Source organism: Podarcis gaigeae (genome assembly GCF_964106915.1).
Source record: "Podarcis gaigeae genome assembly, chromosome: 3".
In the NCBI taxonomy this organism is placed as follows: Eukaryota; Metazoa; Chordata; class Lepidosauria; order Squamata; family Lacertidae; genus Podarcis; species Podarcis gaigeae.
Window position 1 is genome coordinate 61,575,435 of NC_139680.1, and position 27,792 is coordinate 61,603,226.

At 40.3% G+C, this 27,792-nt stretch overlaps 2 protein-coding genes across 18 annotated transcripts in view; one reads left to right on the forward strand and one right to left on the reverse strand.

Moving 5' to 3' along the window:
* ECT2L (epithelial cell transforming 2 like) overlaps positions 1-25,833 on the forward strand; it is a 32,594-nt gene extending 6,761 nt beyond the window's left edge. Inside the window, 19 exon segments of the mRNA XM_083731771.1 lie at positions 44-296; positions 1,559-1,680; positions 3,155-3,255; positions 3,771-3,909; positions 5,301-5,385; positions 5,388-5,462; positions 6,479-6,604; positions 8,722-8,814; positions 9,896-10,081; positions 11,534-11,637; positions 12,312-12,434; positions 13,238-13,452; positions 16,971-17,118; positions 18,180-18,253; positions 18,804-18,960; positions 19,796-19,861; positions 20,310-20,398; positions 21,074-21,246; positions 22,630-25,833. Coding sequence (XP_083587897.1) covers positions 44-296; positions 1,559-1,680; positions 3,155-3,255; positions 3,771-3,909; positions 5,301-5,385; positions 5,388-5,462; positions 6,479-6,604; positions 8,722-8,814; positions 9,896-10,081; positions 11,534-11,637; positions 12,312-12,434; positions 13,238-13,452; positions 16,971-17,118; positions 18,180-18,253; positions 18,804-18,960; positions 19,796-19,861; positions 20,310-20,398; positions 21,074-21,246; positions 22,630-22,769 — 2,469 coding nt within the window. The 3' untranslated portion in view covers positions 22,770-25,833.
* Positions 23,788-27,792, reverse strand: part of REPS1 (RALBP1 associated Eps domain containing 1) — a 33,938-nt gene continuing 29,933 nt past the window's right edge. For 12 of the 17 annotated variants that reach the window (XR_014562348.1, XR_014562349.1, XM_083731625.1 and 9 more), the window contains 4 exons: positions 27,549-27,644; positions 27,255-27,403; positions 25,565-25,670; positions 23,788-25,050 (listed from right to left, as the gene is read on the reverse strand). Coding sequence is in view for 15 of the 17 variants with exons in the window: in XM_083731625.1 (XP_083587751.1) it covers positions 24,982-25,050; positions 25,565-25,670; positions 27,255-27,403; positions 27,549-27,644 (420 nt within the window). In the remaining 2 variants the exon portion in view is untranslated. The remainder of the gene's footprint in view (positions 25,051-25,564; positions 25,671-27,254; positions 27,404-27,548; positions 27,645-27,792) is intronic. The other 5 variants (XM_083731620.1, XM_083731619.1, XM_083731618.1 and 2 more) reach the window with 1 other exon arrangement.

Consider the following 27,792-nt stretch of genomic DNA (forward strand, 5'->3'; position numbering starts at 1 on the left):
CTTTGGAAAACAAGCCTCTGTTTTTTACTTCCCTACTCAAAAGGATTGTCTGTGGATGCCGAAATGCATTTTGTTTGGATGGTTTCTACCATACTTTCCTGAAAAAAATGAATATAGTGCTTGGAAACAACATTATATTGCTTGTGCAACTGATCTGGATTACTTAACTCCGAGGGAAGTTGCTGGGTCTTATGGAACACTGAGTGAACCTAAACCAGAAAATGAAGACCAAAAAGAAAAACTACGTGAAAGATGTCTGCGGAAAATTATGAGAGAGAGATTGACTGTATGCAAAAGTAAGTTGGATGAAATTGTGACTTGATTCAGTTAATGGGACTTACTTCTGAGTACTGTAGATATGAATAAGATTGCATCATAAATCTATCCTCCAAGGACAATTTAAAAATAAATAAATAAAGCAAACCAGCAAAATAATATATTACCCAGGAAAGCAGTGAATGTTAGGCTGTGTGATGGATCTTGTTTCTTGACGCATGCAGCAAAATGCTAAGAAAGTTACAGCACCACAGTGATGAATAAGGCTTGTGCACAAGAGCGTGGGTGTATTCTCAACCAGTTCTCATTTTCTTCAATGGGACTTGCAGGGTAGATGGTGTTAGATTGTCCTTTAGAGTAACATCCAATGATTGCATGAGTGGCAACCCCCATTCCTCTGAAAAGCTTCTGCTGTGATATTTCTCCATCCAGTTTTGGACAGTTGTTCTGCAGACCAACAATGTTTAGCAGGTCCTCTTGACCCCCTGGGAAGGGCTACAGCAGGAAACACAGGAAGGACAAGATGACTTCCAAAAGCAGCCTTCCACTCATGCAACTGTTGGCTACAACCCTTAGTTTATAATGGTGTACCTGTACCACAATGGTGTTCCTTCTAAGCAATGTTTAAATAGTGGTTTATCCCTACAGAAACAAATGGTCAGAACAATTACAGTAAAAAAAATTGAAGGAATAATTTAATAAATAGTATGCTTTATTTGTTATACTTTTTATATGAAAATTAAATATGAGAACATGTGGGATTTTGGTTTTGTTAGATGTGGTTTTCTGACATGCATATATGCTACAGGTATATGAAATGGGAAAAACACAAGCATGTGCTTGTGACGTGAGGTTGGCACATGGATTCAAACATGTACATACCTTCTGTTAAGGTCTGTAATGTGTGCAGCAACTCAGGTTAGCTTAGCTACAATCTATAGGTAAAGGTAAAGGGACCCCTGACCAATAGGTCCAGTCATGACCGACTCTGGTGTTGCGCGCTCATCTCGCTTTACTGGCCAAGGGAGCCGGCGTACAGCTTCCGGAGAACCAGAGCAGCCCACGGAAACGCCGTTTACCTTCCCGCCAGAGCGGTCCCTATTTATCTACTTGCATTGCACATGACGTGCTTTCGAACTGCTAGGAGCTACAATCTATACCCAGCTGCATAAAAATTGAAATCATCCAGTAATTGGGGAAATGTACACAGGGAGCTTTCAGAATATTCTGTGCCTTTTGAAACATCTGGGATTAAACAGCATTGCCCAATGGTCCTTTTCAGAAGAATTAATCAAAGCTCGTCCACCTTGGAACTCGGGATTTTACAGATCTGGATTTCAACCAAAGTTGCCCCAGGCTGTCCATGACCGAGTTAGATCAGCAGCAGCATTGTTTCAAATGAAGGTATTTATTGTTCCATCATGTGTTGCTATTGTTGTTTCTGTTTCAGTGACACATGACTTGAGTCTTGTCTCTGTCAGTTCTCATGAATGAAGCTCAGTGCTTGAATAGGTGAAGAATGCATTTCAGGAAGGCCAGTGGTGGAGGCACCAGCCAAGCCCCAGACCTCCTGCCCTTCCTCCTTGCTGACACTGCCTGTTTATCTGCCCTCACTGAGTGAGCAGCACAAGGAAGAGTGACTCTGCTTGATTGCCCTTCCCCCCTTTGGGAGAAATCTGTGCTGATCTAACCCAGAGGAAGAGTCCAGGCAGCATGAAAGGGGTGGATTGACAAAAGGAGGGCAGACCAGTAATAGCATCTTGCCCAGCAACACCCCCCCCCCAAAAAAAAACCCCTGAGCTTCTACAAAGTACCTTTTCTTCTTCACAATTTAGCACCTGGAATCTGAGAAGCAGGATTTCCTTCCTTTTAATTTTCAAAGCATGACAGTATCTCTAATATGTATACAGTGATACCTCAGGTTACAGGCACTTCAGGTTACAGACGCTTCAGGTTACAGACTCCACTAACCCAGAAATATTACCTCGGGTTAAGAACTTTGCTTCAGGATGAGAACAGAAACCACGCGGTGGCAGCACGGCGGGCCTATTAGCTAAAGTGGTACCTCAGGTTAAGAACGGTTTCAGGTTAAGAACGGACCTCCAGGACGAATTAAGTTCTTAACCTGAGGTACCTCTGTATTTAAAGGTTGCAAATCTAGAATGTATGATTAAAAAAAGAGTTGTCTCTGCAATTAAATTCCAATACCACTTCCCCAATAAATTGGAGACTGTAAATATTTCACATTATTTCCCCCTTTGTGACTACCATGACCACAAAGCATTGCTTGATATCCTATTCAAATTACAGCTTTGAGGAACCCAGTTTAGCATACAGGGGTTTTGTTTTTCTTTTAACAAGGCCTCTTATTCGATTCTATGAGAGAATCATAGAATTCTGTGATTCAGTGATTGATATGACTACAGACGCCACAGTCAGGGGAAGATTATAATATATACGTATTTGATTTCAACCTCTTAACAATCCTGGCTGGTTAGACTGAGAGAAACTAACTTTCCTGAATCTCCTCAGTCAGTTTCAAGCTTGACTGCAGAATTGGAAAAGGGAGTTTCTAATAAAAACACCAAAACCAGGTTCAATGTTGCTGCAGAATAATTGTTGACCCAATTGGCATCCCTCTGCGGCTGCATGTACTTGAAAAAGAAACTGCAGAAAGATCCAATTGCAGTTTTTAAGTGTAAAGTGATACAATCGCAGCTTCCCATAGACACTGATAGGATCTGAACTGGCAGAAAGAATGTGGAGGTACCTGATAAACAGAATGTTCATCACCTATGATGGAAGCCTGATGCTTAAACTAGGTACCACCACCACCACCTACACTTTCTTATTTAATATTTTCTCTCAATGATTTTAGAATGGAACGCCTTCCCTGAAGGAAATGCTTTTCAAACATATTTCTGCAGATGCTAAATCTGTGCCACGCATTGGTCTGGAAGCTGAGATACTTCCAAAAAGGTAAGCAGGATTCGAGATTTCAGAATATCTGTCTTAATACACAATTTTTAAAAATAATATCACATAATCTGTATCTATGTTCATACTGAAACTGAATAAAGAAAAATGTTTAAAGGGGGGGGGGTATCACATGCTAAGAATAGAAAAGTCCCAATCATGTGGCACAAATTAATTCAGCAACTAGCTGTTAGTGCAACCTGAAATGTGAACTAAATGCATATATTTTTTGTCTTCCCTGGATAGAGACATATTGGTGAATTTTTGACTGTGTTTATATTTGAGAGACAATTGAGGAAGGCCAGACCCTAAAATGTGTGTGTGCTATGGTCCTACTGAGGGCTTGTTAAAATGTAGGAGGATGGCAATGGGTCTTTGTGCCTTCTTATTCCCTCTGTAACCAGTCTGCATGGCTGTCTATCATATGTAATCTCATGTTTTCATTCTGTGTATTTATCATTAAAAACCAGTAATTATTTATGTCACTTTAACCTTAAGTTTCACTTGTATTCTTATAGAAAGAAGGCTCCTGGCAGCTGCTCCGATCCTGTCTTACCTCACAGACTTCATTGGACTGTGTTACAAAAGAACCCTAATGAAACACATTCCCCTCAGCTGCGTCTTATCTTGATATCATCCCATGTTCCTGCTTATGAGGTATTCTCTTTTTTTAAAAAATAATTTTTATTAGCTGGCCAATCACATCAAATTAAATCACATCACATAAATTCCAAATTACAAAGCCAAATTTTTAAATTTTGTTGGGGGAACCCATACTTCAAGATCCAAAGGGGGATTCAGATCATCTTCTTATTACTGCGTTAATGTCCAAATCAGTCCCAATCAGTCCAAACAAAGTTCATAATTCTATCCAGTCTTATCTTGGTGTTTACCCCATCATATCTTGTTCATATAATTTCTCTTTTTCCTTTACAATCTCTTCTGTTAGTCTCCTTAAGCCGATAGCAAGTATAATAATCCTGTGTGGATTTCCCGTTCCTCCACTAAGTCCAGATGGTTTCCATATATCTCCTTCGTAGATAACATTACTCTTTCCATTGTAAATTTTGGCATTTGTCGCTCTTAAGTCCAACTGAGGAGTTGATCCACGATATGTAAACAACTCTATTTTTCTCTTTCTCCTCCCAGACCCAAGAGCTCCAACAATGCCTCCCAAAATGGCGACGGCATTTTTACCTGCGTCATTCCAAAACTCTTAGCTTTCTAGCTTCATCTTGAAACATTGCTTTGGATCGAACGTTTATCTCCACAGCCTTAAATCCACAGCTTAAATCCTTAATTTCTGACTCATTAGGGGAGGGGATTCTTGTTAAATCACATAGAAAAAAGGGAAGGCAGGTTTTTTCCCCCCTCCCCCCTCAGTCATTTGTCGTACCGTATCTTGATGTATCTTCTCATATTTTATTCTTGTCTTGTTATCAGAGATCTCTTCTGTCAGCAGTCTTTACTCCCCTTTTTCCTTGAAGCATGTGCAATTAATCTCGTCCAAATTGTTTCTTTTAAAGATCATTGCAACTAGCGGCGCCAATCAGGGATGGCGTCAAGGAGTGCCGGAATCCCACAGGAGGGCTTTGTGCCTAGTGCCCCCACCCCCACAAATTCGGGGGTGGTATAGGGCACAGCAGGCAAGGGCCGTCCCCCCCACAATCCTGGAGGGGGGGTTAAGGAGGCTAATTACCCCCATCATAGCCTCCAAATTACCTCGTGTGGGAGAGATGTTATTGTCAGCCATCTTCCGATGCGCCACCTAGTGGCCCCCCCCCGCTTATGAGGTATTCTCATTGTCTTATTTACAGCAAGTGAAGTTAGGACTTTGTAAAACAGTAGTTTTTAACAAATCTGAATAATATTTTGAATATCATTTAAATTCCTTTAATGCTTAGTCATAAAATAGTAACGCAATGTTCAAATAACCAGGAAAAGGGTTTTTTAAACTTAGCGTAATGCATGAATAGCATTTCCATCCATGTTTTCCAGTTTTTCTGCTACTTTTCTATTCAGTATTGTGTTTCTTTATTATTTTTTAGATGATTGTGGATAGTATTAAGCCTGGAGTGATTCCTTTAGTATATGATCATAGTGGCACAACCTTGGAAAGCCTCCTTTATTATGTAGGAAAGGTGGCCAAATGGCAAAGAGTATTGGGATTATTACTGATGGAGACTCCAGAGGGATTAACCTGCTTCAAGGTGGGATTCACTTAAAGTAGTTAAACACTTGAACTGAGCATATCACATTTGGTATTGCAGAGCAATATTGCATGGAGAAAATAAATGAAATTAGCAAGTTTCCTTTCCTTTAATAAGCCTTTGGCAGTAGGAGCCTGTTTTGAGATATGTTGTAGTCAGTGAAGAAAGTCTGACCTGCACATTGTTCTGAATGTGCAGAATGATTTTCGCAGAATATAGTTCCTTCAGAGAGAAGGTGGCTAGTGCTATATGAAATACAACTGTTAAAAGGAGAAGTCTGAAAGGTTTACATGATTAATACTGGCACTTCACCCCTGCAAATGCCCTCCAGTCCAAGATTTTACCAATGTATACATTTAATAAGATGTCCTTAAAGGAATACAGTTGTTATCTATACACTTTGCTGCTTTTCTATTTATTGGTTATATATATTGGTTTCTATTTATTGGCTTGTCCACACTCTGCCCATTGGCACAGAGCTGCCCACAGAGGTCTTCATTGGTTGGGATCTTCAGGGCTCCCTCCCCCCACTGAAATTAGGCTTGCAAGAAGCATTGTGTTGTAACCAACAGAATGGTGCCCACAACAGTTTATCCAACTTGCAAAAAGGTTGGTGCCTCATTATTAGGTAATATTTACTGTTTTTGGCAAGATCTATGATGTATTTATGTATGATATGAGGTATTTGTTCATGCTATTGATATGCTATTTATTTATTCATTTATTTTTAAAAAAACAGACCGCTTAATAAAAACAGCAAGCCCCATGTGGTGTGCATAAAACAGTAAAATATCAATAAAATGCAATTCAACAGAATTTAAAAATATACATGACTGGTTTATATGACCACATAGACTTGATTAAACCTTAAAAAGGTTTTCACAGGTGCATAAAAGGGAACAAAAATGGTGAGATATGTTTTTCATGATATATATAACATTACGGTACATTATAGATGTGTTTTTTAAAAATCCTAACGGATAGTTCGCTTTGCTGACTTATTTAATTTCTTTAAGGTTGTAGCGTCAGTACCAAGAACCTTCTTAAACCTGAGGTGAAAGAATTTTGGGCAAAATTAAGAAGCTGTGTGATGCATCAGGAAGGTGGTTATATAGACATCTTTGTCCCTCTGGCAGCTTCAGGTCAGTTCTGTTGGCGGCAATGGCTGGTCCTTCTATGTTACTTATGAAAAGTCTGTTGTTGTTGTTGTTGTTGTTTAGTCGTTTAGTCGTGTCCGACTCTTCGTGACCCCATGGACCAGAGAACGCCAGGCACCTCTGTCCTCCACTGCCTCCCGCAGTTTGGTCAAACTCATGCTGGTAACCTCGAAAACACTATCCAACCATCTCGTCCTCTGCCGTCCCCTTCTCCTTGTGCCTTCCATGTTTCCCAGCATCAGGGTCTTCTCCAGGGAGTTTTCTCTTCTCATGAGGTGGCCAAAGTACTGGAGCCTCAGCTTCACAATCTGTCCTTCCAGTGAGCACTCAGGGTTGATTTCCTTCAGTATGGAGAGGTTTGATCTTCTTGCAGTCCATGGGACTCTCAAGAGTCTCCTCCAGCACCATAATTCAAAAGCATCAATTCTTCGGCGATCAGCCTTCTTTATGGTCCAGCTCTCACTTCCATACATCACTACTGGGAAAACCATAGCTTTAACTATACGAACCTTTGTTGGCAAGGTGATGTCTCTACTTCTCAAGATGCTGTCTAGGCCTGTCATTGCCCTTCTCCCAAGAAGCAGGCGTCTTTTAATTTCGTGGCTGCTGTCACCATCTGCAGTGATCATTGAGCCCAAGAAAGTAAAATCTCTCACTACCTCCATTCCTTCCCCTTCTATTTGCCAGGAGGTGATGGGACCAGTGGCCATGATCTTCGTTTTTTTGATGTTGAGCTTCAGACCATATTTTGCGCTCTCCTCTTTCACCCTCATTAAAAGGTTCTTTAATTCCTCCTCACTTTCTGCCATCAAGGTTGTGTCATCTGCATATCTGAGGTTGTTGATATTTCTTCCGGCAATCTTAATTCCGGCTAGGGATTCATCCAGCCCTAGCCTGAAAAGTCTAGTCAATAGGAAAACCCAATTCTCTGACATCTATATAATTATACTCATTTAGTGGCCACAGCATTATTTGTTCCCACCACACGGAGTAGGAGCAAGAACTATGTGTAGCATTAATTGGCAGTTAAAATGGCTGAAGTATTTGCTGGTTACAGCTCAGAAAGTTTGACAATGGGTGAGAATCTAGACATTGGCTGGCCTAAATGCAGGCTGATACTTTCCCAGCTTGTGTAAAGGAATAACATAGACGGGAGTGGCAGGAACCTCCTGTCCACCATGACGCAAACTGATATACTTGGGTGTGTTACTGGTGTGTCATCTCCTAAGCTGGCCAAGACTTTGAAACAGCATCCCAAGGTCCCTTAAGTGTATTCTCCAGTGGGGAGTGAGGCAGCAACCCAGTTCTCCATTTTACTTGAAGAAATAATGTCCTGAATGTAATAGCAGCAATGTTAGAGGATTAGTTAAGAAAACTGTAAATGGTCAATGAATCTATCTTGCCTCACTTCTTCAACTAGGCAATGTAGACTGATATTGGAGTAAGTTTTAACAAGCAACTTCTTGACTACTGACTGATAAATGGGTAGATTTTTACCCTCTTGAAGATTTTAACAAAGTTTAGATTTTCATGGCCACTGGACTAGTAAAAACTTATAATGTTTTATATGTTGGTGATGTATAATTGCCAAGGAAGGTTAGATCAGTTCCTTCTCTGTCTGGGTTTCATTCTGGTAGGCTTCTAGTTCATTCAAATTGTAAGCTGTGACTATTAAAAAAATTGTTTTATGCTGGTTTATATAATCTATTGGTTGGATGCAGACTTTGCTTCCACTGGCAAATGGAGGTGACTTTTGCTGATTTCCCCTTGCCCTCTGTAGCAATCATTGACATCTCCTGCATTGACATCTCCTGGGATGGGAGATTGTGCTGTGGCAAATAGAAGCTGAGGTAGAAGCTGAGGTAGAAGCGCTTGTGAAAATTGCCACCATTTTCTGACAGAGGGATGTCTGTGATAGAGTAGAAGCCTTCAGTGGACAGGACACTTTCTGTCTGCGGAAGATGAAGTCTAGATCCAACTCTTCATTGTTAATATATTGAAGTTTAGTGTTGTAAACCACCCTGGGGTGCTGGTTAGAGCCAAAAAGCAGTTTTAACATGTTTGAATATTACATGACCAATATGAAATATATAATTTTGCAGAGGCAGGAATGGAGGTCCTTTCCCAGCTGTCTCATCTAACTGGACTGTTTTTCCGAACTCCTGCAGGAATAGCAACCGGATCATATCAACACAGTAAGTGAAAACTACTATACATATGCAGAGTTTGCATAAAGTATCTGATTTCAATACATATTTTAGATATGTTAGGGCCAATCCTATCCCCCCTGTGGTCACTTGGCCGCAAGCAGAGGCTGTAGCAGAAATGCTGGCATCCCATCACAAGCAAGGATGGATGAACTTTTAAATGCATTTGTAATCTCCACCGCCACAGATTCTTGCAAGGAGCAATGTTGCCTTGGTTTGAGGAGGGTGGGGCCACTGAGAGCTTGCCCATTGTGGGTAAATCACAATTAGGCATGGCACGGCTAAATGCACCTATGCTCTGTCTTGCCAAAAGGCAAATCCATATATATTTAGTCTATGGTTGTAAATACCCACCACCTCTCCCTTACATGGTATTAGGTGCGCACACGCACACATATATTTAAAGGAGGCCATTAAATTGCTTGTTATTGCTTGTTAAGTAATGGTATTTCAGAAATAACTTGTGTGTAAAGCATACATTGTATTATAATAAAAATGCTGCATATAAAAGCAATGGCTGCGTATCTCTCCCATCTATTGATAAAACTCTGTTTAGACACTTGGCCAAGTACTGCATTTATAGTGGTGAGTATCTGAACAGCTGATTTAGTGGGGACTGGAGAGAAAAGACATTGGGCCACCATTTTAATGTATATGCAGCGTTGGTATGATTTTCAAACACAATTAGCAGCTGTTTATTTTCTTAAATATATTGGATAAATACATTGTGCTCACAAAAAGCAGACATATTGGCTAATCTATTCTTCTAAGATTTAGCCAATGTGGTACCCTCCAGATTTTGCTAGACTCCAGCTTCCGCCATCCCATTGGCAATGCTAACTGGAGCCGATGTGGGTCTTAACAACATCTGGATGGCACCATGCCGGCTGCCTCTGCTCTAGTTTGTACAAATCTGTGGGATTTAAAAGTCCAGTTGAGTATCATTAACACAGCTGAGGCTAATTGTGTTCTCATTATACTCCCTGCTAGAGAAAAGAAAAAAAAAAAAAAAAGAAATCTGTGGCAGAGTAACCCAAAGAATGGGGAATAACTTGCTGTGTTGTTATAGTTCTCAGTGAGTGGTTGGGAAACCAGAAAGATAGTCCTCCTCCTCCATCCATCTACTTCACTGAAGCAAAGCTGCAATTGTGGCTAAGATTCACAGAATTGCTGGAAGATGCACTGAAGGCTGTTAGGAAAAATCTGAGACCCTATTTTTGTGATTTGCAGAAGAACATGACTGGCAAGATTCTTGGTAACTTCTCTCTCCAAAGCAACTTTTAAATTAGAAATATTAGAATTATTGCAGAGGGTTATACCATGCACCTGAAATTCAGCATTTTTATGAGACTGTTGAGGATCCCTTCCTATTCCATAATATATGTATGGCTCAATTCTTATTTGATGTTCTGTTATCAAGTACAGAATTCATGTGCACACAGCAAAGTATAAGGAGCATCTTTGTAATTTTCATGGTGGTCCCATTCGGTCAAGTCCCAATCATGAACAATGAGCTTGTATTTGTGGTTAGCCTAGATCATAGCTGTCAACTTTCAGATTTGAAAACAAGGGATCAGCAGCCTCGAAAACAAGGGATCAGCAGCCTCACCTGTCCCGGGGATTGTCTATGGAATATCTAACAATCCTGGATAGCAGCGGGAAGCAGTGGGAAACAGCACTGGAATAAGGGAATTTCCCACAAAAAAAGGGAAGGTTGACAGCTATGGCCTAGATCATGGTTAGCGTGGATTATATATTTTCCTCTGTTCGGAGGAAACTTGCCTGTGTGCACTGCTTATAAGTGAGATGCTTAAGCCTAAAATGCATCTTATATGTTTGACTGCAATTTCCACTCAAGAGGATGGAAAAAACCCTTTTGTTCAAAATACTAATCCACATCTGCTCTTGGTTTTTTGGTTCTTTTTAACCAAAATACAGTATCATATAATCAGGTGGAGTCAGTTAAGGCAGCCAAAATGTTTAGGTTTCTTGTTACCTTGCTTACATTCCTAAATATGCTCAAGTCGGTCAAATAGATTAATGAGAAATTATGAGAGATGTCCCTCCTTAGCAGCAGGATTTAGTGTAATCTGTTTGAGGACGAAAGCAATCCAGTGTTTTTCCTTTGCTGCATAAAGACACATGGCTTGTTTGCTGAAGTAAGTTTGTGTACTTACTATGTCATTGACCCCTACTTGTATGTGGGACTGCACAGCAGCGTAATTTGCCTAAATACACTGGGAGTTCCTGAAGTTTGTGGAATTTAAGTCTTGTATGTTCTTGAAGGTCCTGGCCTACCCCTGCTACTTGATTGACTAGTGCAATTAAAGCTGGCTGTAGTCATATTCATTCCTTGGGTACTAAAGTGAAAGTTAATCCATTTCACCAAAGGAAGGTTAGCATCACTTCATGGTGGGATCTTCCAGCGATTAGGTCATGTGGAAAGCTCTGGCTAGCATATGATCAGCTGCGACACCAATGCCATAATGCATTTGAGCAGTGAGCTGGTGCCTTGGAACTGATGATTAGCCAGAGCAGTTGTGTCGGCCTTGCTGTCAATTGCATGCTACACCTCATCAGATAATCTAATTTGCTGTGGATCCCCCTTAGCTGTCCGAAATAAATGGATGAAATAAAATTGACTCCATCTTTAATGGCAAGTCTGTTGCATCTTAAAAGTGACTAATGTGTAACTATTTATGTGCAGGTCAAATTATGTTTGATGCTGTGAGCTGGTCAGATGTTCAAGAAAAGCAAAGAATAGCCGAGGTTTTGGTTGAAGGATTAGTTGAACTCTCAAGAGGAAACGATGTAAGATAAGCTTATTCTATTTAGGTATAATGGTTATGCCCCTCAGTTTTGATTTTTGAAGCTTGTTCCCATTCCAGAGGCCATTGTGCTGTATTTAAGCCAATTTAATGGACTGTAACATTGGTGGGAGCAGAGAATATTCTCATTGCCAAGACCCTAATTGGCAGGCTTATGGATAAGAGGTCTCCTCTTTTTACAAACTTTTATTAGCTGTGCTGAAACCTGGCCTTCAGTTTCTCAAAACTTTTATTCACCTGTAGAAGTGAGTTTCAATTTTCTGCTTCTTTCTTGGGGCACTTTAGAATTTCTTTAAAATTTTGTGGGGCGTGGAGTTGAACTGAACTTATTGTTGAGAGATAGCTGAGGATGGTGTGTGGGTGTCTGTTTTTCCTTTCTATTTTGTGGCACTCAGCCTCCTGAGTGCTTCCTGAACCGAAAAATCCTCTTGACTATTAACTGAAGCACAGGAGGCTGCTTTATCAGACTAGGCCATGAAATACTGTTGTTGTGCAGCCTCCATTTATTGCTATGGGACTGTGCAAATCTAATTTAATTTAAAAGTGATATACGGACTACAGTTTATCTTTTATTAGCTGGTATTACCGTTGACTGTCTACGCTTGGGAAAGGGGTGGCATGCATACTGCCATACGTTAACCTTTTATGATTTCTTAGGAAAACCCTTTTGAATTTCTATCACGCTTCCTGATGAGGAAATGTAATAAAAAGGAAGAACTCAAAAGCCAGGTTCTGACAACTGAGAGCAATCCAGAAGCAAGCCTTGGTCTGTCAGTTAAGGTACAAAAGAGCCGCTTGTTAGCTTTGGGCAACTTCCATAGTTCTTCAAATACTTCCTCGTTTTGTTTTGGAACACTGTTCTTGGACAGGATTGAACAGCTTGCTCTATATGCATTGCTTCACTTATCTTAAAGTAGTTTGAGTTCACGTGTGCAATGATGTTCATAGCATTTTTTTATGTTTTATTTTAATATATGTTATTAACTCCCTCATATCTCACGACTGGGAGAAAGACATTGTATAATTTTATATTTTTAAAAAATGTTCCCACTTAGGTTCTGTGCTCTAATTGGTAACGTGATGATGAGTGACCTTTGAGTACAGTAACTTACAGCCGCAATGGCTGCTGTTTAGCTGGTGCAATACAAATGAAGCCTGTTTCTGTAGCTATAAAGCAAGTGTATTTCTGAATCTGTTTGAGAATAGCTTCAGTTTATATTCTCAGAATAAATCTATGTAGCAGCATAAGAATATTTAATGATATTACCTGTGAGAACAAAGTAACAGCGCAGTCTTATACATTACTTAGAAGTAAGCTGCATTGAGTTCATGGGGCTTGTTTCCAGGTGAATGGGTATAGCGCTACAGACTAAGAAGCTTTTCAGGTAACACAAACCTTTATGGTCTTCTTTTCTGCTTGCTTATTTATATATTTAGCTTACCTTAATAACAAACTGGGATCCCTTAGAAAATTATAATCAAAACTTTTAAATATACTCAGATCATATCCCAGCTACTGAAACAAAACAAAACCCCTTTAAAAAGTGTTACTGATTTGTTTCTAATGTATCTTGGGCTTTCAGACCAGCAAACTTGATAAAGAGATAGCAGAGAAGCGCAAAAGCTTTGCCAGAGAACTTCTCTTAAGTGAGAGGAACTATGTGAACATGCTAGAAATTGTACGAGATGTTTATGTTAAACCGCTAAAGGCCGCGCTGGCCTCACATCGAGTCATCCTAAGCTATGCCAATGTTCAGACAATCTTCTCTGATATCTTGAACATCCTACAACTGAATAGGTAAGTTTAACTGATTGTTCTAAAGCACATTTAGTTTCTTGAAAAAAAAATATTCCAACACTTAAAGCCTGAATTCTAAACAAAGTAGACGTGATTGGGATTTGGGATGCAGTATTTCTGAAAGACATCTACTTCTGAAAGACATCTACTTCCAGAAAGACATCTACTTCTGCTTCATTGACTATGCAAAAGCCTTTGACTGTGTCAACCACAGCAAACTATGGCAAGTTCTTAAAGAAATGGGAGTGCCTGATCACCTCATCTGTCTCCTGAGAAATCTCTATGTGGGACAAGAAGCTACACTTAGAACTGGATATGGAACAACTGATTGGTTCAAAATTGGGAAAGGAGTACGGGCAAGGCTGTATATTCTCTCCCTGCTTATTTAACTTGTATGCAGAATTCATCATGCGAAAGGCTGGGCTGGATGAATACCAAGCTGGAATTAAGATTGCCGGAAGAAAAATCAACAACCTCAGATATGCAGATGACACAACCTTGATGGCAGAAAGTGAGGAGGAATTAAAGAACCTTTTAATGAGGGTGAAAGAGGAGAGCGCAAAATATGGTCTGAAGCTCAACATAAAAAAAACGAAGATCATGGCCACTGGGCCCATCACCTCCTGGCAAATAGAAGGGGAAGAAATGGAGGCAGTGAGAGATTTTACTTTCTTGGGCTCCATGATCACTGCAGATGGTGACAGCAGTCACGAAATTAAAAGACGCCTGCTCCTTGGGAGAAAGGCGATGGCAAACCTAGACAGCATCTTAAAAAGCAGAGACATCACCCTGCCAACAAAGGTCCGTATGGTTAAAGCCATGGTTTTCCCAGTAGTGATGTATGGAAGTGAGAGCTGGACCATAAAGAAGGCTGATCGCCGGAGAATTGATGCTTTTGAATTATGGTGCTGGAGGAGACTCTTGAGAGTCCCATGGACTGCAAGAAGATCAGACGCATCCATTCTTAAGGAAATTAGCCCTGAGTGCTCACTGGAAGGACAGATCGTGAAGCTGAGGCTCCAGTACTTTGGCCACCTCATGAGAAGAGAATACTCCCTGGAAAAGACCCTGATGTTGGGAAAGATGGAGGGCACAAGGAGAAGGGGACGACAGAGGACGAGATGGTTGGATAGTGTTCTCGAAGCTACAAACATGAGTCTGACCAAAATGCGGGAGGCAGTGAAAGACAGGAGTGCCTGGCGTGCTCTGGTCCATGGGGTCACGAAGAGTCGGACACGACTAAACGACTAAACAACAACAATTTCTGAAATTATTAGACATGGATCATTTAATATACCTGTGACCAGACATACTTGTAGACACATTTAACAGAATTTCATTATTACCAACAAAAGAAAAGCAGCCATGGGAAGCTGTGAACTTCATTCAGTACAGGAACTAATGTTATTTAGCTAAAAACAAGACTGGGGTCATCATAAGCCTTGCAAATCTGGAACTAGTATAGCTGATAAAGCTGATAGTTTTACTTGGACTTCAGTATTTTAGCTGGTGTTCAAACTACTCATTCTACATATATATTTTCACCTTTGAATTTTTGTCTGTGGTTATTATGATGATGTCTGTTTTGTTGCATACATTATAAAATAGTAATACAAAACTTTATGCCAAAAATTTTTAAAAATAAATCCAAGACTGGGGAACCTGTGGCCTATTCAGATGATTATAGAATTGTAGATTTGGAAGGGACCCTGAGGATCATCTAATCCAACCCTCTGCAATGCAGGAATATGCAGTTGTCCCACATGGCAGTGGTTTTCAACCAGTGTACTGTAGCACCCTGGAGTGCCTTGAATGATGGTCAGGGGTGCTGCAGGCATCCCTGGCCTCTGTCCCTCTTTCTTTCCTTCCCTTCCTCCTCTGGTGCCCTCTTGTGTCTCCGCCTCCCAAAGGCTTGCACAGCTGTTTGTTGCAGCAGCTTTGGCTACAAGCTCTCCAGGCAAATGGTGTCTCTAGGGCTGGCCAGGGGGTGCTTCCCAGGCCTCTGCGGGGCAGTGTGAGAAGGCACCTCTCTTTGGGGGCAGGGGGAGCAGCTCAGAGACCAGGGACAGCAGCAGCAGCAGCTGCCCGGAGGATTCCCAAGGAGAGGGGAGAGGAGAGGAGGCTGAGGGAACACTCCACAAGGATGAGAGTCTGCCAACTCTGCAGGCAAGGGGTGACATAACTGGGCTGCTGAGGCCCACAGGGGTGCCGCAGAAAGAATGTAGTTGGTCAAGGGAACTGTGGACTTGGAAAGGTTGAAAACATCTGCCATATGGGGATCAGATTGGCAAACTTAGCATTATCAGCACCACTCCCTAACCAACTGATGATGTTGATAGATTCCAACTTCCATCAGCATGGCCAGTGGTCAGGGATGGTGGTAATCCAGGGTACCAGCTCCTGGGGGCTGAGGCACTGTGTCCCCCCCCCTTAATGTTCAGAGGGCCCCCCGTGTAATGTCAGAACATTGTGTCTGGTCCCCTCAATCTTCCAGAGATGGTAGCACCTCTGATGGTAATTGTACTCCATCCACATCTGGAGAGACCCCAGTAAGCCACCTTTGGCTCTGTAGGATGGACATGGCTGTAGGCATAAGACAATAAGAGAACATTGCTAAGATGGTATGAGAACAACCTCACGTGTCCCCGTTGTACTGGCATCTCCTTGATTGTGCTTCCCGTGGCCCAGTGGAAAATTGCACCCTTAAAGACAAGTTTCTATTGGCAAGGACTCAGTTTATACATATGATGTAACTTATTTCCTAGAGGCGTCTGCCTGGAACATTTAAAGACTTAACAAACGGCTGGTTAGGCAAGTTATCAAATGTGTTGAGGGTTTATAGGAGGACGTGTGTTTATTACAGCTGATTTAATGCAGAAGACTCCCCAAAAATCAAACACAGAACTGTACACAGAAATATTATCAGAAGTGACTAAATGGTGCCACCGCATGTGACAGTATTGATGTAACCGAGCGAGTAAAGAACCTTATGCTTTCCATGTCTTTCTTGCTGGATTCTAATTTTCATTAACCCCAGGTAGGGTATGAGGAGACTTTAGGCCAACAAGATCTGATTATAACCACTTGGGAGGTCAGGAAGCAATCCTACACACTTACCTGGGACAACGTACCATTTAAAACATTGGAATGAATATTTAAGTATACATACATAGGATTGAACTTTTAGAAGGGCTTCGTAGCTTGTAAAGTGGTGATGTAAATCCTATTCATTCACCTTGTTCCCCATATTTCTGATTGTCTGCTGAAATTCTTCTCAGTGCTTGGGGGTGGAAGATGTTACGGATGGCCAGCTTACCACAGAACATACCTATATAGTAAGTTACTCATGTTGGATGCTAGGGTGGACCAGACAACAGCATAACTTCACATTAACTTTGCAGCCTTGATATTTATGTCACTCGGCTTGCAGGAAAACATGTTGTCATCATCACTATCTGTTGGAACTTGCCTGGAACCTGATAGGAAGAGAGAAACACCCTTCTGTCTGTTTCACACAGGTGGTTTTCAGATGAGTTAACACAAAGACTTAATGAATGGAACCCAGCCCAAAAATTAGGAGACTTGTTCATTCAATTTTGCCAGCAACTTCAAACATACACAAACTTCTTCAACAATTATGCAGTAATTCTGAAAACTATAGACAAGGTAAGAAAACACTAAACATTCATTACTCTAAGTCAGACACTCCTTCCACTGTAACATTTATTTTTTTAAACTGCCATGCTCACATATCTCCCTATCCAAAGCAGCATCCAACAAATAGTAACTAAATATTAAAGTGCATTTAAATATCTTTGGGAAAGTATATTTATGCTATATTCTGCTAAAAGAAAAAGTAAAGCTTAGATCTGTAAGCAAGTAATCGGTTATAAGAATGTTTGTTTATTAAAAATTAATGAGATCTGAATTTTGAGTAAGTCCTGTTTTATTGTGATTTTAGTTCTTATTTTTATATTAATTGGTATATTTTCCATCATTAAAAATTAGATGCAATCAGGAAAATAATAAAGTTAGCTAATGCAAACTGGATTACATGTCCGTATCCGTTTCACTGCTTTCTGCCCACCATGCCCTGTAGATAGTCTTAACATAATGCAATTCCCATGATGATCCTAGGCTGTGTTATTCTACTGTATGATATAATGGGGTTGGGAATACTGGAGTGCAATAGCCCAGTAATCTGTGCACAAAGTATGTAATTTGGAAGTTCCCTTCCCACTCAGCCTTGTCAATCTGGCATCTCAGAGCCCCATCCTCCCGAGGATTTGTGTCACAACAGTTCAAGGTGCCTCGTGGGAAAGGCCTTCACCAGCCTCAACTTTCAATATTGAAAGGGAAACTAAATGTTGTACCCAACTACATTCTAACTTGCCTAAATTAGGCTTGTCCATTAATCTCAGTGGGTCTGCATTGTGTAAAACTAACATTGACTAAACCCCAAAGTACAAGTGGTGTCTGCAGCTTCACAGCCTTACCAAAATGTCTTTGGGCTGCCCATATTTACTGAGCAGCTACTTACCACATGCTGACACCACTGTGAGCCGGAGCCTAAGGTTCAAGTCTGCCTCAGTGCTGGAGGCAAAGGACAAGGTGTGCCACAGCAGCCCACAGAAATGGGTTATGGAAATGTGGCTGTTTGCTCCTTATTTGGTCCATAGTTTTATGGATGACATCACACTGATGGTCAAAACCTTTTGCTTTCACAGTGCAGGGAGACTATTCCAGTATTTCGTGCCTTTCTGAAGAGACATGACAAGACTGTTGCTACTACTATGAGAAGGTAAAGTCTTGTAGTTTAAAATAGGAAGGAGGGCACTGCCAAAGCATGGGTGTTTTGTATATGCTAGAGGCAAAAATGGGCAGAGCAACATATGTACATTTACCTTTGTGCAGTAGGCTAGTTACTATGTACACACTTGTCTCTATTCTCCATCTAGACAAGCAAAGAGGCATTATCTGAGTTCAAAGGTACATTCCAGGCAGGCAAAAACACTGAGGGTGTGAAGCAGGGCGCATAAGGGTTATGGCCTGAGGAGAGTTTAGAGTGCCCGATAGGGACGGCTAGACGGCTGCATTTTACCCCGTGGCCTAAGGGTTCCCTGCCACCCGTTTCTTCAACATAACTGTCCCTTCAAAAGAGTGTGACCTCATCGAGAACAGGCAAACTGCCTACTTCCTGTACTTGTGACCCTCCTACCCAATATGTCTTACCTGCAACACTAGGCCCCTAAGATATGGCTTGAGATACCTTTGTTGGTCTTGGGACATGCAATGCAATTTGCTACTTTTCTAATTAAAGCATGGATTAAGTGCATCTATGTAACACATAGCCTCCAAGAATTTCTGTTGTGCCCATCTAAGAGGATTGAAGAGTACGTCACGCTCCTGTATGCTCTGAGGCTTCACACTCCTCCAGAACACACTGACCGTGAAGAGCTGACTCCCGCAATTAAGCAAATGAAACAGTTCAAGGATTACTTAGATCAGGTTTGTCTACTACATTTGTTTTAGCATGACGATCATGCAGGGATCACTAAGCCACTCAGTAGCAAGTTGAGATTGGGGAGAGCCAACATAATTCAAGTTTTGATTTTGGACTATTATTATTATTATTATTATTATTATTATTATTATTATTATACCACACCTTATTCAAATATCACAGGGCAGTTCACAATATAAAAATACAAAATGAGAACACAAAATACATAATAAAAAAGGACCAAAACAAACCGATAGCCCTCTCCCGCAAACACATTTAAAAGGCCATAGAATTCAGCTCAAGGCCTGGTTATATAGAAATTTTTTCATCTGGCACCTAAAGGTATGTAATGAAGGCAGCAGGCACAGATGGGGAACTTGTGGCTCCTCCAGATGCTGCTGGGTTTTGGAGTCTTGAGGACATAAGTTTCCTCTCTCTGCCTTAAATGTTGCAAACAGGAATATAGGATATGTTGGAGGTTTTTTTATCCTGCCCTCCCTCCCAGAGAGGCTCAGGGCAGCAAACACTAAAATCGTAAATAATACAATTAAAAACATCCACACACCCTCACAACTAATTACTTCAAGGTTGCCAGGAAAAGCATCTTTCAGCCATCAAATGCCTGAGTATACATTTATTTTTTTAAAAAGTTCCTCCAGAAAGTTAATGATGAGTAAGACAAGACACATCTCACCAGAGAGGGCATTTTGCAAATGGGGAACTACCTATGGGAGCACCCTTGAAGGATGTTTGGCTAAGAGCATTACAGATAAGATCTGTCCTTTCATCCTCATCCTTCAGAAGCTAACTCACCTTATGTTTACCACACTAAATTTCTAGCTAAAACTGAACGTTGGCAGGGATGATCAGATATTAACTACACAAAGACGCATCCAAGGATGTCCTGTAAGTACTTTGTATTGACAAACGTAGTGTGATATAGAGGAAATGCATGTATTTGTGTGGTAAAGGCAGAATAATTTGCCATGGAGTAGGTTGTGCTTGTGAATAACAAAGGAAAAGTAACTACTTTGTAAAAGTAGTAGTTTCCTCAAAAATGAAGCACAAGATAAGTATTAATAGAACACATGGCTATGGGATAGTGAACCCAAATGCATTTGGGAAGAGCTGATTCTAGGAGATAGAATATGCTGCATAGGCAATTTTTGTCTGTGAAACTGTGTGCCTTCGTGGATACAAAGCACATCATTGGGGTAAAGGGACATGTATAACCTTCTTCCCGATGTTTAACAGAAGTGTGTGATTTAACATACATCAGCAGCCGAGGACAACTAAACAAAAATAATCAAAATTTATCCAAATATTTTTAAATCTTTTCATGTTTAATCCACAGAAGTTACTGAAAGCCAATAGGTATCTAATTGCGATGCAAGATGTAGCCCAGCTAATCTGCTGCTCAGAGAGAGTCCATATGTCATTCAGGTAAATAGATAAAATAATAGGAGGGTAGAGGAAGAAAAATGAGGGATGCCTTTCAATAACTGGTTGCTAAATCTGTTTTGCATAGTTTATTATTTGTAGCTGAGGACTGTTATGTTTATGAATTGTTTGCACATGAATTATTCAGTTAATAAAGGAGAACCTACCACTTAGATGCATTGATTTCTTTCTCTGCACAGAATTGGGTGAACTCTTTCCTCAGAAATGAACAGTGCTAATGATGAACTAACCGGCAATCAAGTCTAAGCTTTTGGGTGGGACAGGACACTCTGTGGTTAATGCCTTCTAATTGCCTCTGAGTATTGCTTTAATTGTATCAGTGGCCCAGAGATCATTCCTTCTAACAGAAAAAAAAATATTTTTATTAACCATTGGCTTATTGATTGATCCTCTAAGAAAGAGCCATTACTTTCAGGAATGTGTTGCAGGACAAGTTCTAATGCTTAAAACTGAAAAATTAGCAGAAAAATTAGCTTGAGACTTAAATAAGCACACTGAATTGAGAGTTACACTTTAACAAGTACAGGGTTACTGATTTTTTTTTCTTTTTTTTCAATTAAACGTTTTCAAAAGCTTAATATACTACTGATTAATATCTGTGTTCGTTTCTCTGAAGTCTAACATGGAAGACTAATCCTTTGTTTTCAATTTTGGCAGGCTGTATGAGCACACCCATGATCTTAGCCTCTTCCTTTTCAACGATATACTTGTTATCTCACAGCGCAGCATCTCTTATAAGCCATTCGAACGCATCTCACATGTTACTCACCAATTCTTGGCAGTGGTAACGCTTCATCAACTCCTGGTTGAAGATATTCCAGATTCCAAATGTGAGTTTTCTCCTACCCTAAAATGATATAAACATGGCACAAAATCTGTCAGGATATTTTTTAAAAATGTATTTCAAATTAAAATTGTAATATTGTAACAAAATGACTCCCCATACCAAATACTTAGCTAGCATTGCAGGGTCACCTGGATATTCTTGAGCTTCTGTTAAAATTAAAACCAGTTGCAATAGTTAGGGAAATAGAGGTTAATGTGCAGATGAGATGGTATATTTTTCTGCCAAAGCTGATTGCCTAACAGCAGATGAATTCTGCAATAGGAGCTTGTGTTAATGACAGTTGTCCTCAGAAACCCATCCTGGTTTTCTGCAGAGCTTCTGGAGATGGAAAAAATATATATCATATGCTTCTAAGAGATCCACAGAAGCTCCAGAATTCCTTTGCTGGAAAGTCTCCATTACTGTCTTAAGGCTTTCCAAGTGCTTGCTTATTGTAAAACCAAGAAAATAAATACCTAAGAATGTTGCATGGTGAGGTCCACAATCCGAATGCATGTTTAGGAAAGATAGCTGCTCAGTATCCTTAGATCCAAGGGGAAAGAACTATTATACCAGCAAGTATAGACAACCACCTTTCTGAATGCCTTGAAATCTGTGGAAGCTGCTGCTCCAGGCAAACATCTCAAAACTCTGTGCAAGGACAGGATATTGCTCTTCTAACGGATGCTGAGCAGCCCCAGTAATCCCTATATTTAAAGGACAGAAGGGGCTAGCAAAACGATTAGGGGCTTAATTTTTTCTTAATAAGTGAACAGACCCTGGCTATCGGCTCACTGGTACAGCTGGTCTGGGAGATGGCTTCTCCTGCAGGAAGCAGGAAGTTTGCATGGCTCTGCCTGTGGACTATGGTTGGGGTCTCCATTCCAAAGGTGCTCTGTGCCCTCCAGGAGCCTCTGGCGAATTACCCTTCCATCAGAAGAACTCAGGGCAATGCAAGAGTACAAACTGTGTTAACACAGGTAATGTAACAATGCCTGTCAGAAATAACACAGAATGCTGTAAATCTCCACATTATTCGCTGCAGTGGAAATATGCATTTGCTGGTCAATGAATGATTCACTTTGAAAAACAAACCGCTTTGTACAAACTTCCCTTTTTCAGTATCTGCATGCAGACTAAAACCAGGGATGAGGAAAAGTGCAATACTAATTGAGTAGTGGGATAAGAAAGGTGTTACTGAATGATGACAAGGCCTGCTTTACAGGTCACCATTTCTGTAGGGAATGCATTGCATGGAACACCATAAATGGGTCAAGCTTTCACCACTGCACATATTGCTACATGGTCTCCTGTCTTAGCTTGAAAACTGATCCTCATTTATAATCTTTCAAAAATCAGATTATTATTATTATTATTATTTTTACAGATATCAAGAATGCTTTTCTTCTGCAAAGTCCCAGGTGTCAAATGATTTGTTCTACAGAGGACCATGACAAGTTTACATGGCTTTCTGCACTGCAAAGGGCAATTATCTGCAATATTGAAGATAATGTAAATTGTTCTTAAAATTTCCCAGCTTTATTTACTACCTCACCTTCCTGCCACTTGTAACTGCAGCTCCCAAAAGAAAAAGGTAACTGTTCAGTGTCTACAACAGACATGGGGAAATCAGACTGACCAAGGGCCTCATTTGGCCAGTGAGGCTGTTTCCCTGACACTTCATGTCATGGGTGATGTCTGGTGAGGGCCAAATGGACCCAAAACTGCCAACACACAATCCGGAGCCTTAATAGTGCACTCCTGATTGCACCTTGGTAAGGGAAGCTTGCCAATAGCAAGCCAGCTAGGATTGCTTCTGCTACTGAGTTCCCCCCATTGAGAATTTTGTAGATAGTAGTGCATCAGTAGAAAACAGAGCTGATAGGTGATGACTTCAAAGTTGCTGGGATCAGCTGTGTAGACTTGCAGAAAGTGGAGCTTGAAGTCAGCACTGATCAGATGATTGGTGGAAACTTCAAACCCTTTTTAGGTTTGAATTTTCCTCTGTAGAATGGGGGAAGCCAGAGATCCAGATGGCTAGACCTAGTTCCCTGCCCCTGTCTACAGTAAAGTACATTTGCTGTGACTTAGTATTTCTTCTTGCTGTCCAGTAGATAGAAATTGTTAGTGTGTTGTTAGATGTCTATTAATGCATGTAGTTACAAACATTTATTCTTTCTCACTCTTTGCTTTGAGTCTCTTTCCTGCTTTGACACATACCATGAATTTTTTATTTTATTTGACTTTTCCCTAATGTTTGATTTAGGGTGATAAATCTCCCATATACACATGAGTGGACTTCCCTTTCTACTCAGCTCCACATGCTACCAAAATCTACTCTGGAGGGGAAGGGGAGGAATCCTGTTGTGTGAGTGTTAAGTTTGTTCTGCTGGCTGGGCAAGCCAATTGGCCAACATGGTGGCCAAAGTAGTCTTAGCATTATGGTTTCTTCACAACCAAATACTCAGTGCAAAATTCTATTTGCAGGCTCATGAAAAGCAACCTAATTCAGTGTGTTAAGCCAAACTAAAAGGATTCACCCAAGTTAAAATATTGTGCTGTTTTATTGGTGTAAAAATCACACAATTGCTAGTTCTGATTCTGCTGAGATACATCCATGCAGTTTAACATCTATGATCCCACAGCCAGAATAAGCCATTAAATAGAATATCTGCTGTTAGTCAGCATTAATGCAAATTTACATATGAGATCAAAAGGTGTGTATTATACAATATACAACAAATCCTAATACAGTACATCAACCTGAATAGCAGGATACACTCAGGAAACTGTGTTAATGAAGCCTGTCTGCAAGCCAGAAGAATAAGGCTTGGAGAGATGAAGCGAACCTTCTGAGGAACAAAAATAGTTTTCAGGGGACTGGGAAAGAAGAGTTGAGGTACTGACACATTTATTGACCATAGTGTGTTACAGTAAAGTCTGTTGGATGTGCCAGTTAATAAAAGGGTAAATGTGCAAAGCATGCAACTACGGGTGGTGTTCAGGAAATGTGCATGGCAGAGAAATCAACACCCAATCCTTTCACAGAAGGTATGCACTTACGTGCATGCTGAAAAATGACAGTCATGAATGGAAACATTGAAACAAATGTCAAGCTGTGGCCACATACAAAGTACATAAAGAGGAAAAGACAACCAAATGCATTTGGTATGGCAAGGTAGTATGAAAACAAAAAAAGGAAATTTGTGGCACTTGGAAGGCGCAAGGTGAATCAAAATGGCTGCCTGAAATTTCAGTTGGGTTGCAAAGTGTGACTCGGGAAAGAAAAAACTGATGACCACAGCTGGTTAACCTTCTCTTACACAATCAAAAGAAAGGTGTGTAAAAGCATGTGCTTCTGTGTTTAAAAAGTAGATATCTGGGATGTTTTTTTAGTCATGATCTTTGACATGAAATATAGAAAATTCATAAGGTAATCAAGTTCAGTTTGGGATCTAGGCCACTGAAGCTGTACAAACTTTGCTCCAAATTAAAAATGTGCCCTCCCAACAAAATGGGAAGGTTGGCAGTGCCAATATATAGAACATTCAAGGAAACAATTATTCCATTCTTTGTATTAAAATTATAAAAGTTACTTAAATACAACTGTGGACAGAGGACAAAACAATCACAAAAAAATGTTAAGAGTGCACTGAGCTGAACATATGGGTCTTTAATTAGGCCTTTTACCCAATTTCCCCTTTCAGAGTTAATTAATTCACAGTTAATGGCAATTGGCTTATAAGTGAGAGAAGGGTCGAAGCTGCTCCAGTTGAACTTCCAGCGAAATTCTCTCTTCAAGAACATCCTACAAAGGAAAGATGTGCCATTTATATAAAACAAATGAAGAGATATTACGATAAACAAACATACATTTAGTTGCAATGGTTACAGTAATCTTTACTATAGGCTAGCACAAATGTTTGTAATACGTTAAAACTCTATTACATCCTCAAAACTATGTAAGAATTTTATATAAATAGCCATGGAGAATTCTTCTAAATCTAAATCAACTTATTTTCTGCTGTTTTTAAGGGGAGAAGTGTACATGTGTCTGGGGGCTGGGGGAGAAGACTAAAATAGCAGACACTTGGCTCATATCAGCAACCAAAACAAAAACCCTGCCTTTGCTTCATGAAGGAAGCTGCAGAATCGCCAAAAGATTGGGGTGGGGTGTGATCAGAAATATGGCCTATGTTGAAAGCTGGGATAAAAGGTTTTTTACTTTGGAAAACTTGAAGATTACGGCCTTCAAAAGGTAACCAATCAAAAGATTTGGTCAGAAAAAAGGTTTGTTTAATTTTTAAAAAAATGTCATTTACCTTTAATTGCTGCTGTAATTCACTATTCAGTCTGGCCAAAACGGTATTGGTCTCTTTATTGCGTCTGATTGATGCCTGAATAGCCTTCTTGTCCTTTCCCACCGATCTGAAGAGATAAGTTCATGAAACAACATTCAGAAAGTGCTTATTCTTTGTAGACAAATGGCTCAAGAAAGTTGTTCTGAAATCAGTTAATTACTTTACTCAATGCCTTAGTTTCTTTAATGTATTATTTAGTTGCACGTCAATTAATAAAAATGTGAATTCTGGCATCCTTTCCTGTCAGTGGCCACAGCCTCCAGAGCTACAACAAACGTTGCATGAACCTGGTGACACTTCCCAGGTTTTCCCTTGTATTGCATCTCAAAACTCCCTTTGAAGTTTCCTTGTGCTTCAAAGCTATTTGAAACTAAGGCAGTGCATACAAAGACTATGCTTTTATGCAGGTCCATGGCTTTCTTTACTAGCTTAGAATCAATTAGCATGTTTCCTGTACTGCAGGTTGAACTGAATTAAGCTGTCTTGCAAATTCAAGCTTGTATCCAGATCTGTACATTTCTTTCTGCCAAGCAACCCAGGCCTCACAAAAAGTGCTAATACTCAATTTGTGTGCAATGCATAACCATCTATTTAGTTTGCATAATATTCTATTTTATTTCTGAGCCAAAACAGCCATGCACACAAAAGGGGTGTCACCAGATCTGTAATATATGCCTCCTACAGTTTGCAGAGCTGTGCTGAGATGCTAGGTTAACAACAGCCCTGCACATGTGGTCCAATGTTAATACTGCAGGTCAAAGATGAAGCTGAGGCTGGTTTAAACTCCAAGTCAAAAATGCACCACACTTCTCATGATACAGCAAAGTTCCATCTACTTAAATTACCCCCTTAGAACACCTCCCAGGTCAAATCAAATACTCACTGCATACAGAAATCTCAGCCTTCACTGATTGCATAGAATTTAGTTGGACTTTTAAGCCTTCAAGAACTAAAACAACATTTTTTTTCACTTGATGCTTTCATGTTTTTCATTCCCATCAGCCATAGGCTCAGGAATCATACACATACCAGGGGTACATTGCAACCTCTTTGCTGCAATGTAGCCGCTGGTTTCTTCAATTGCTAAAACGCATGGCTTCTGAATATTTTTAGCATGGACTGGTTATGAAGCAAAGAGGGAAAAGAGAAGGACATGGTGACTAGCCTGGGAGTAGAACAATAAATAGCAGCCTTTGGGAAGGGAGACGGAGCTTTATAAGGAATTAAATCCAAAGCCCTTGGTCAGCAAAGTAGCCTCACTAGTCCCCCTTGGGTCTCTGACGAACATTGCAGAATGCTAAATTCTCTTGCTTAGTGAAAACCCATGAAACTGTCAAGTGCATGCAGCCATGTTTATAACAAGAGTGACAGACTGAATGGTACACCTAATATTGAAATTAGATTCTTGATGCTATTTTAATAAATGCATGGAAAGACATTTCTTGCAGATTGTAACATAATGCAAAACGCTGTGCAGTATAGAGTTTTCTAAAACTCTATACTGTGTTTAGGATTCAAGTTTGTTCACAGTGGCTTTACTTAGCATTTCAATGGTTCAAATATCATAGATACTTTGCTACTAATGGCTATATTTTCTATTTAAAATGAAAATGCCTTGTTATCAGAGGTACTTATACACATCTTGGGTTACCTAGGAATAGATGGCTGTGAAGCAAGAACAGCAGCTATGACACCTGTTTTCTGTGTTTGCTCCTCAGCTTCCGGTCTCAGCTCATCTTCTGATTTTGGCCTTCTGCGTATAGGCTTTGGTGGCGGTGCCAGAGGCGTTGTACCTTTGCCCTGAAAGATTATAGAGGGTGTCTTAATACATGCAGCAATAAACTTCACCAGCACTCAGTTTTAATCATTACTAATGATTAGTTAATTAAAAACCCCAGTTCTCGTGTTGAGAAATACCTGTTCTCGTGTTGCACATTTTACATACCGTATTTGCAGGCGTACTAGAAACTGTTTTGTCTTCAAGTCTTCCATCACCTTTGGCAACTCTAAGAGGCCCAGCAGAATCAGGTGTTTTTTCTACCTACAGACAGAAATAACTCAAAAATGCATCATGGCAAGCAATGATTCAAATAATCATTGGGTATGAGATCAGACACAAACTGAAGCCAAATGCACACTCTGGAAGCTCACATATAACTACTAAAAGTGAAGCCTTTAACAGCCTGATC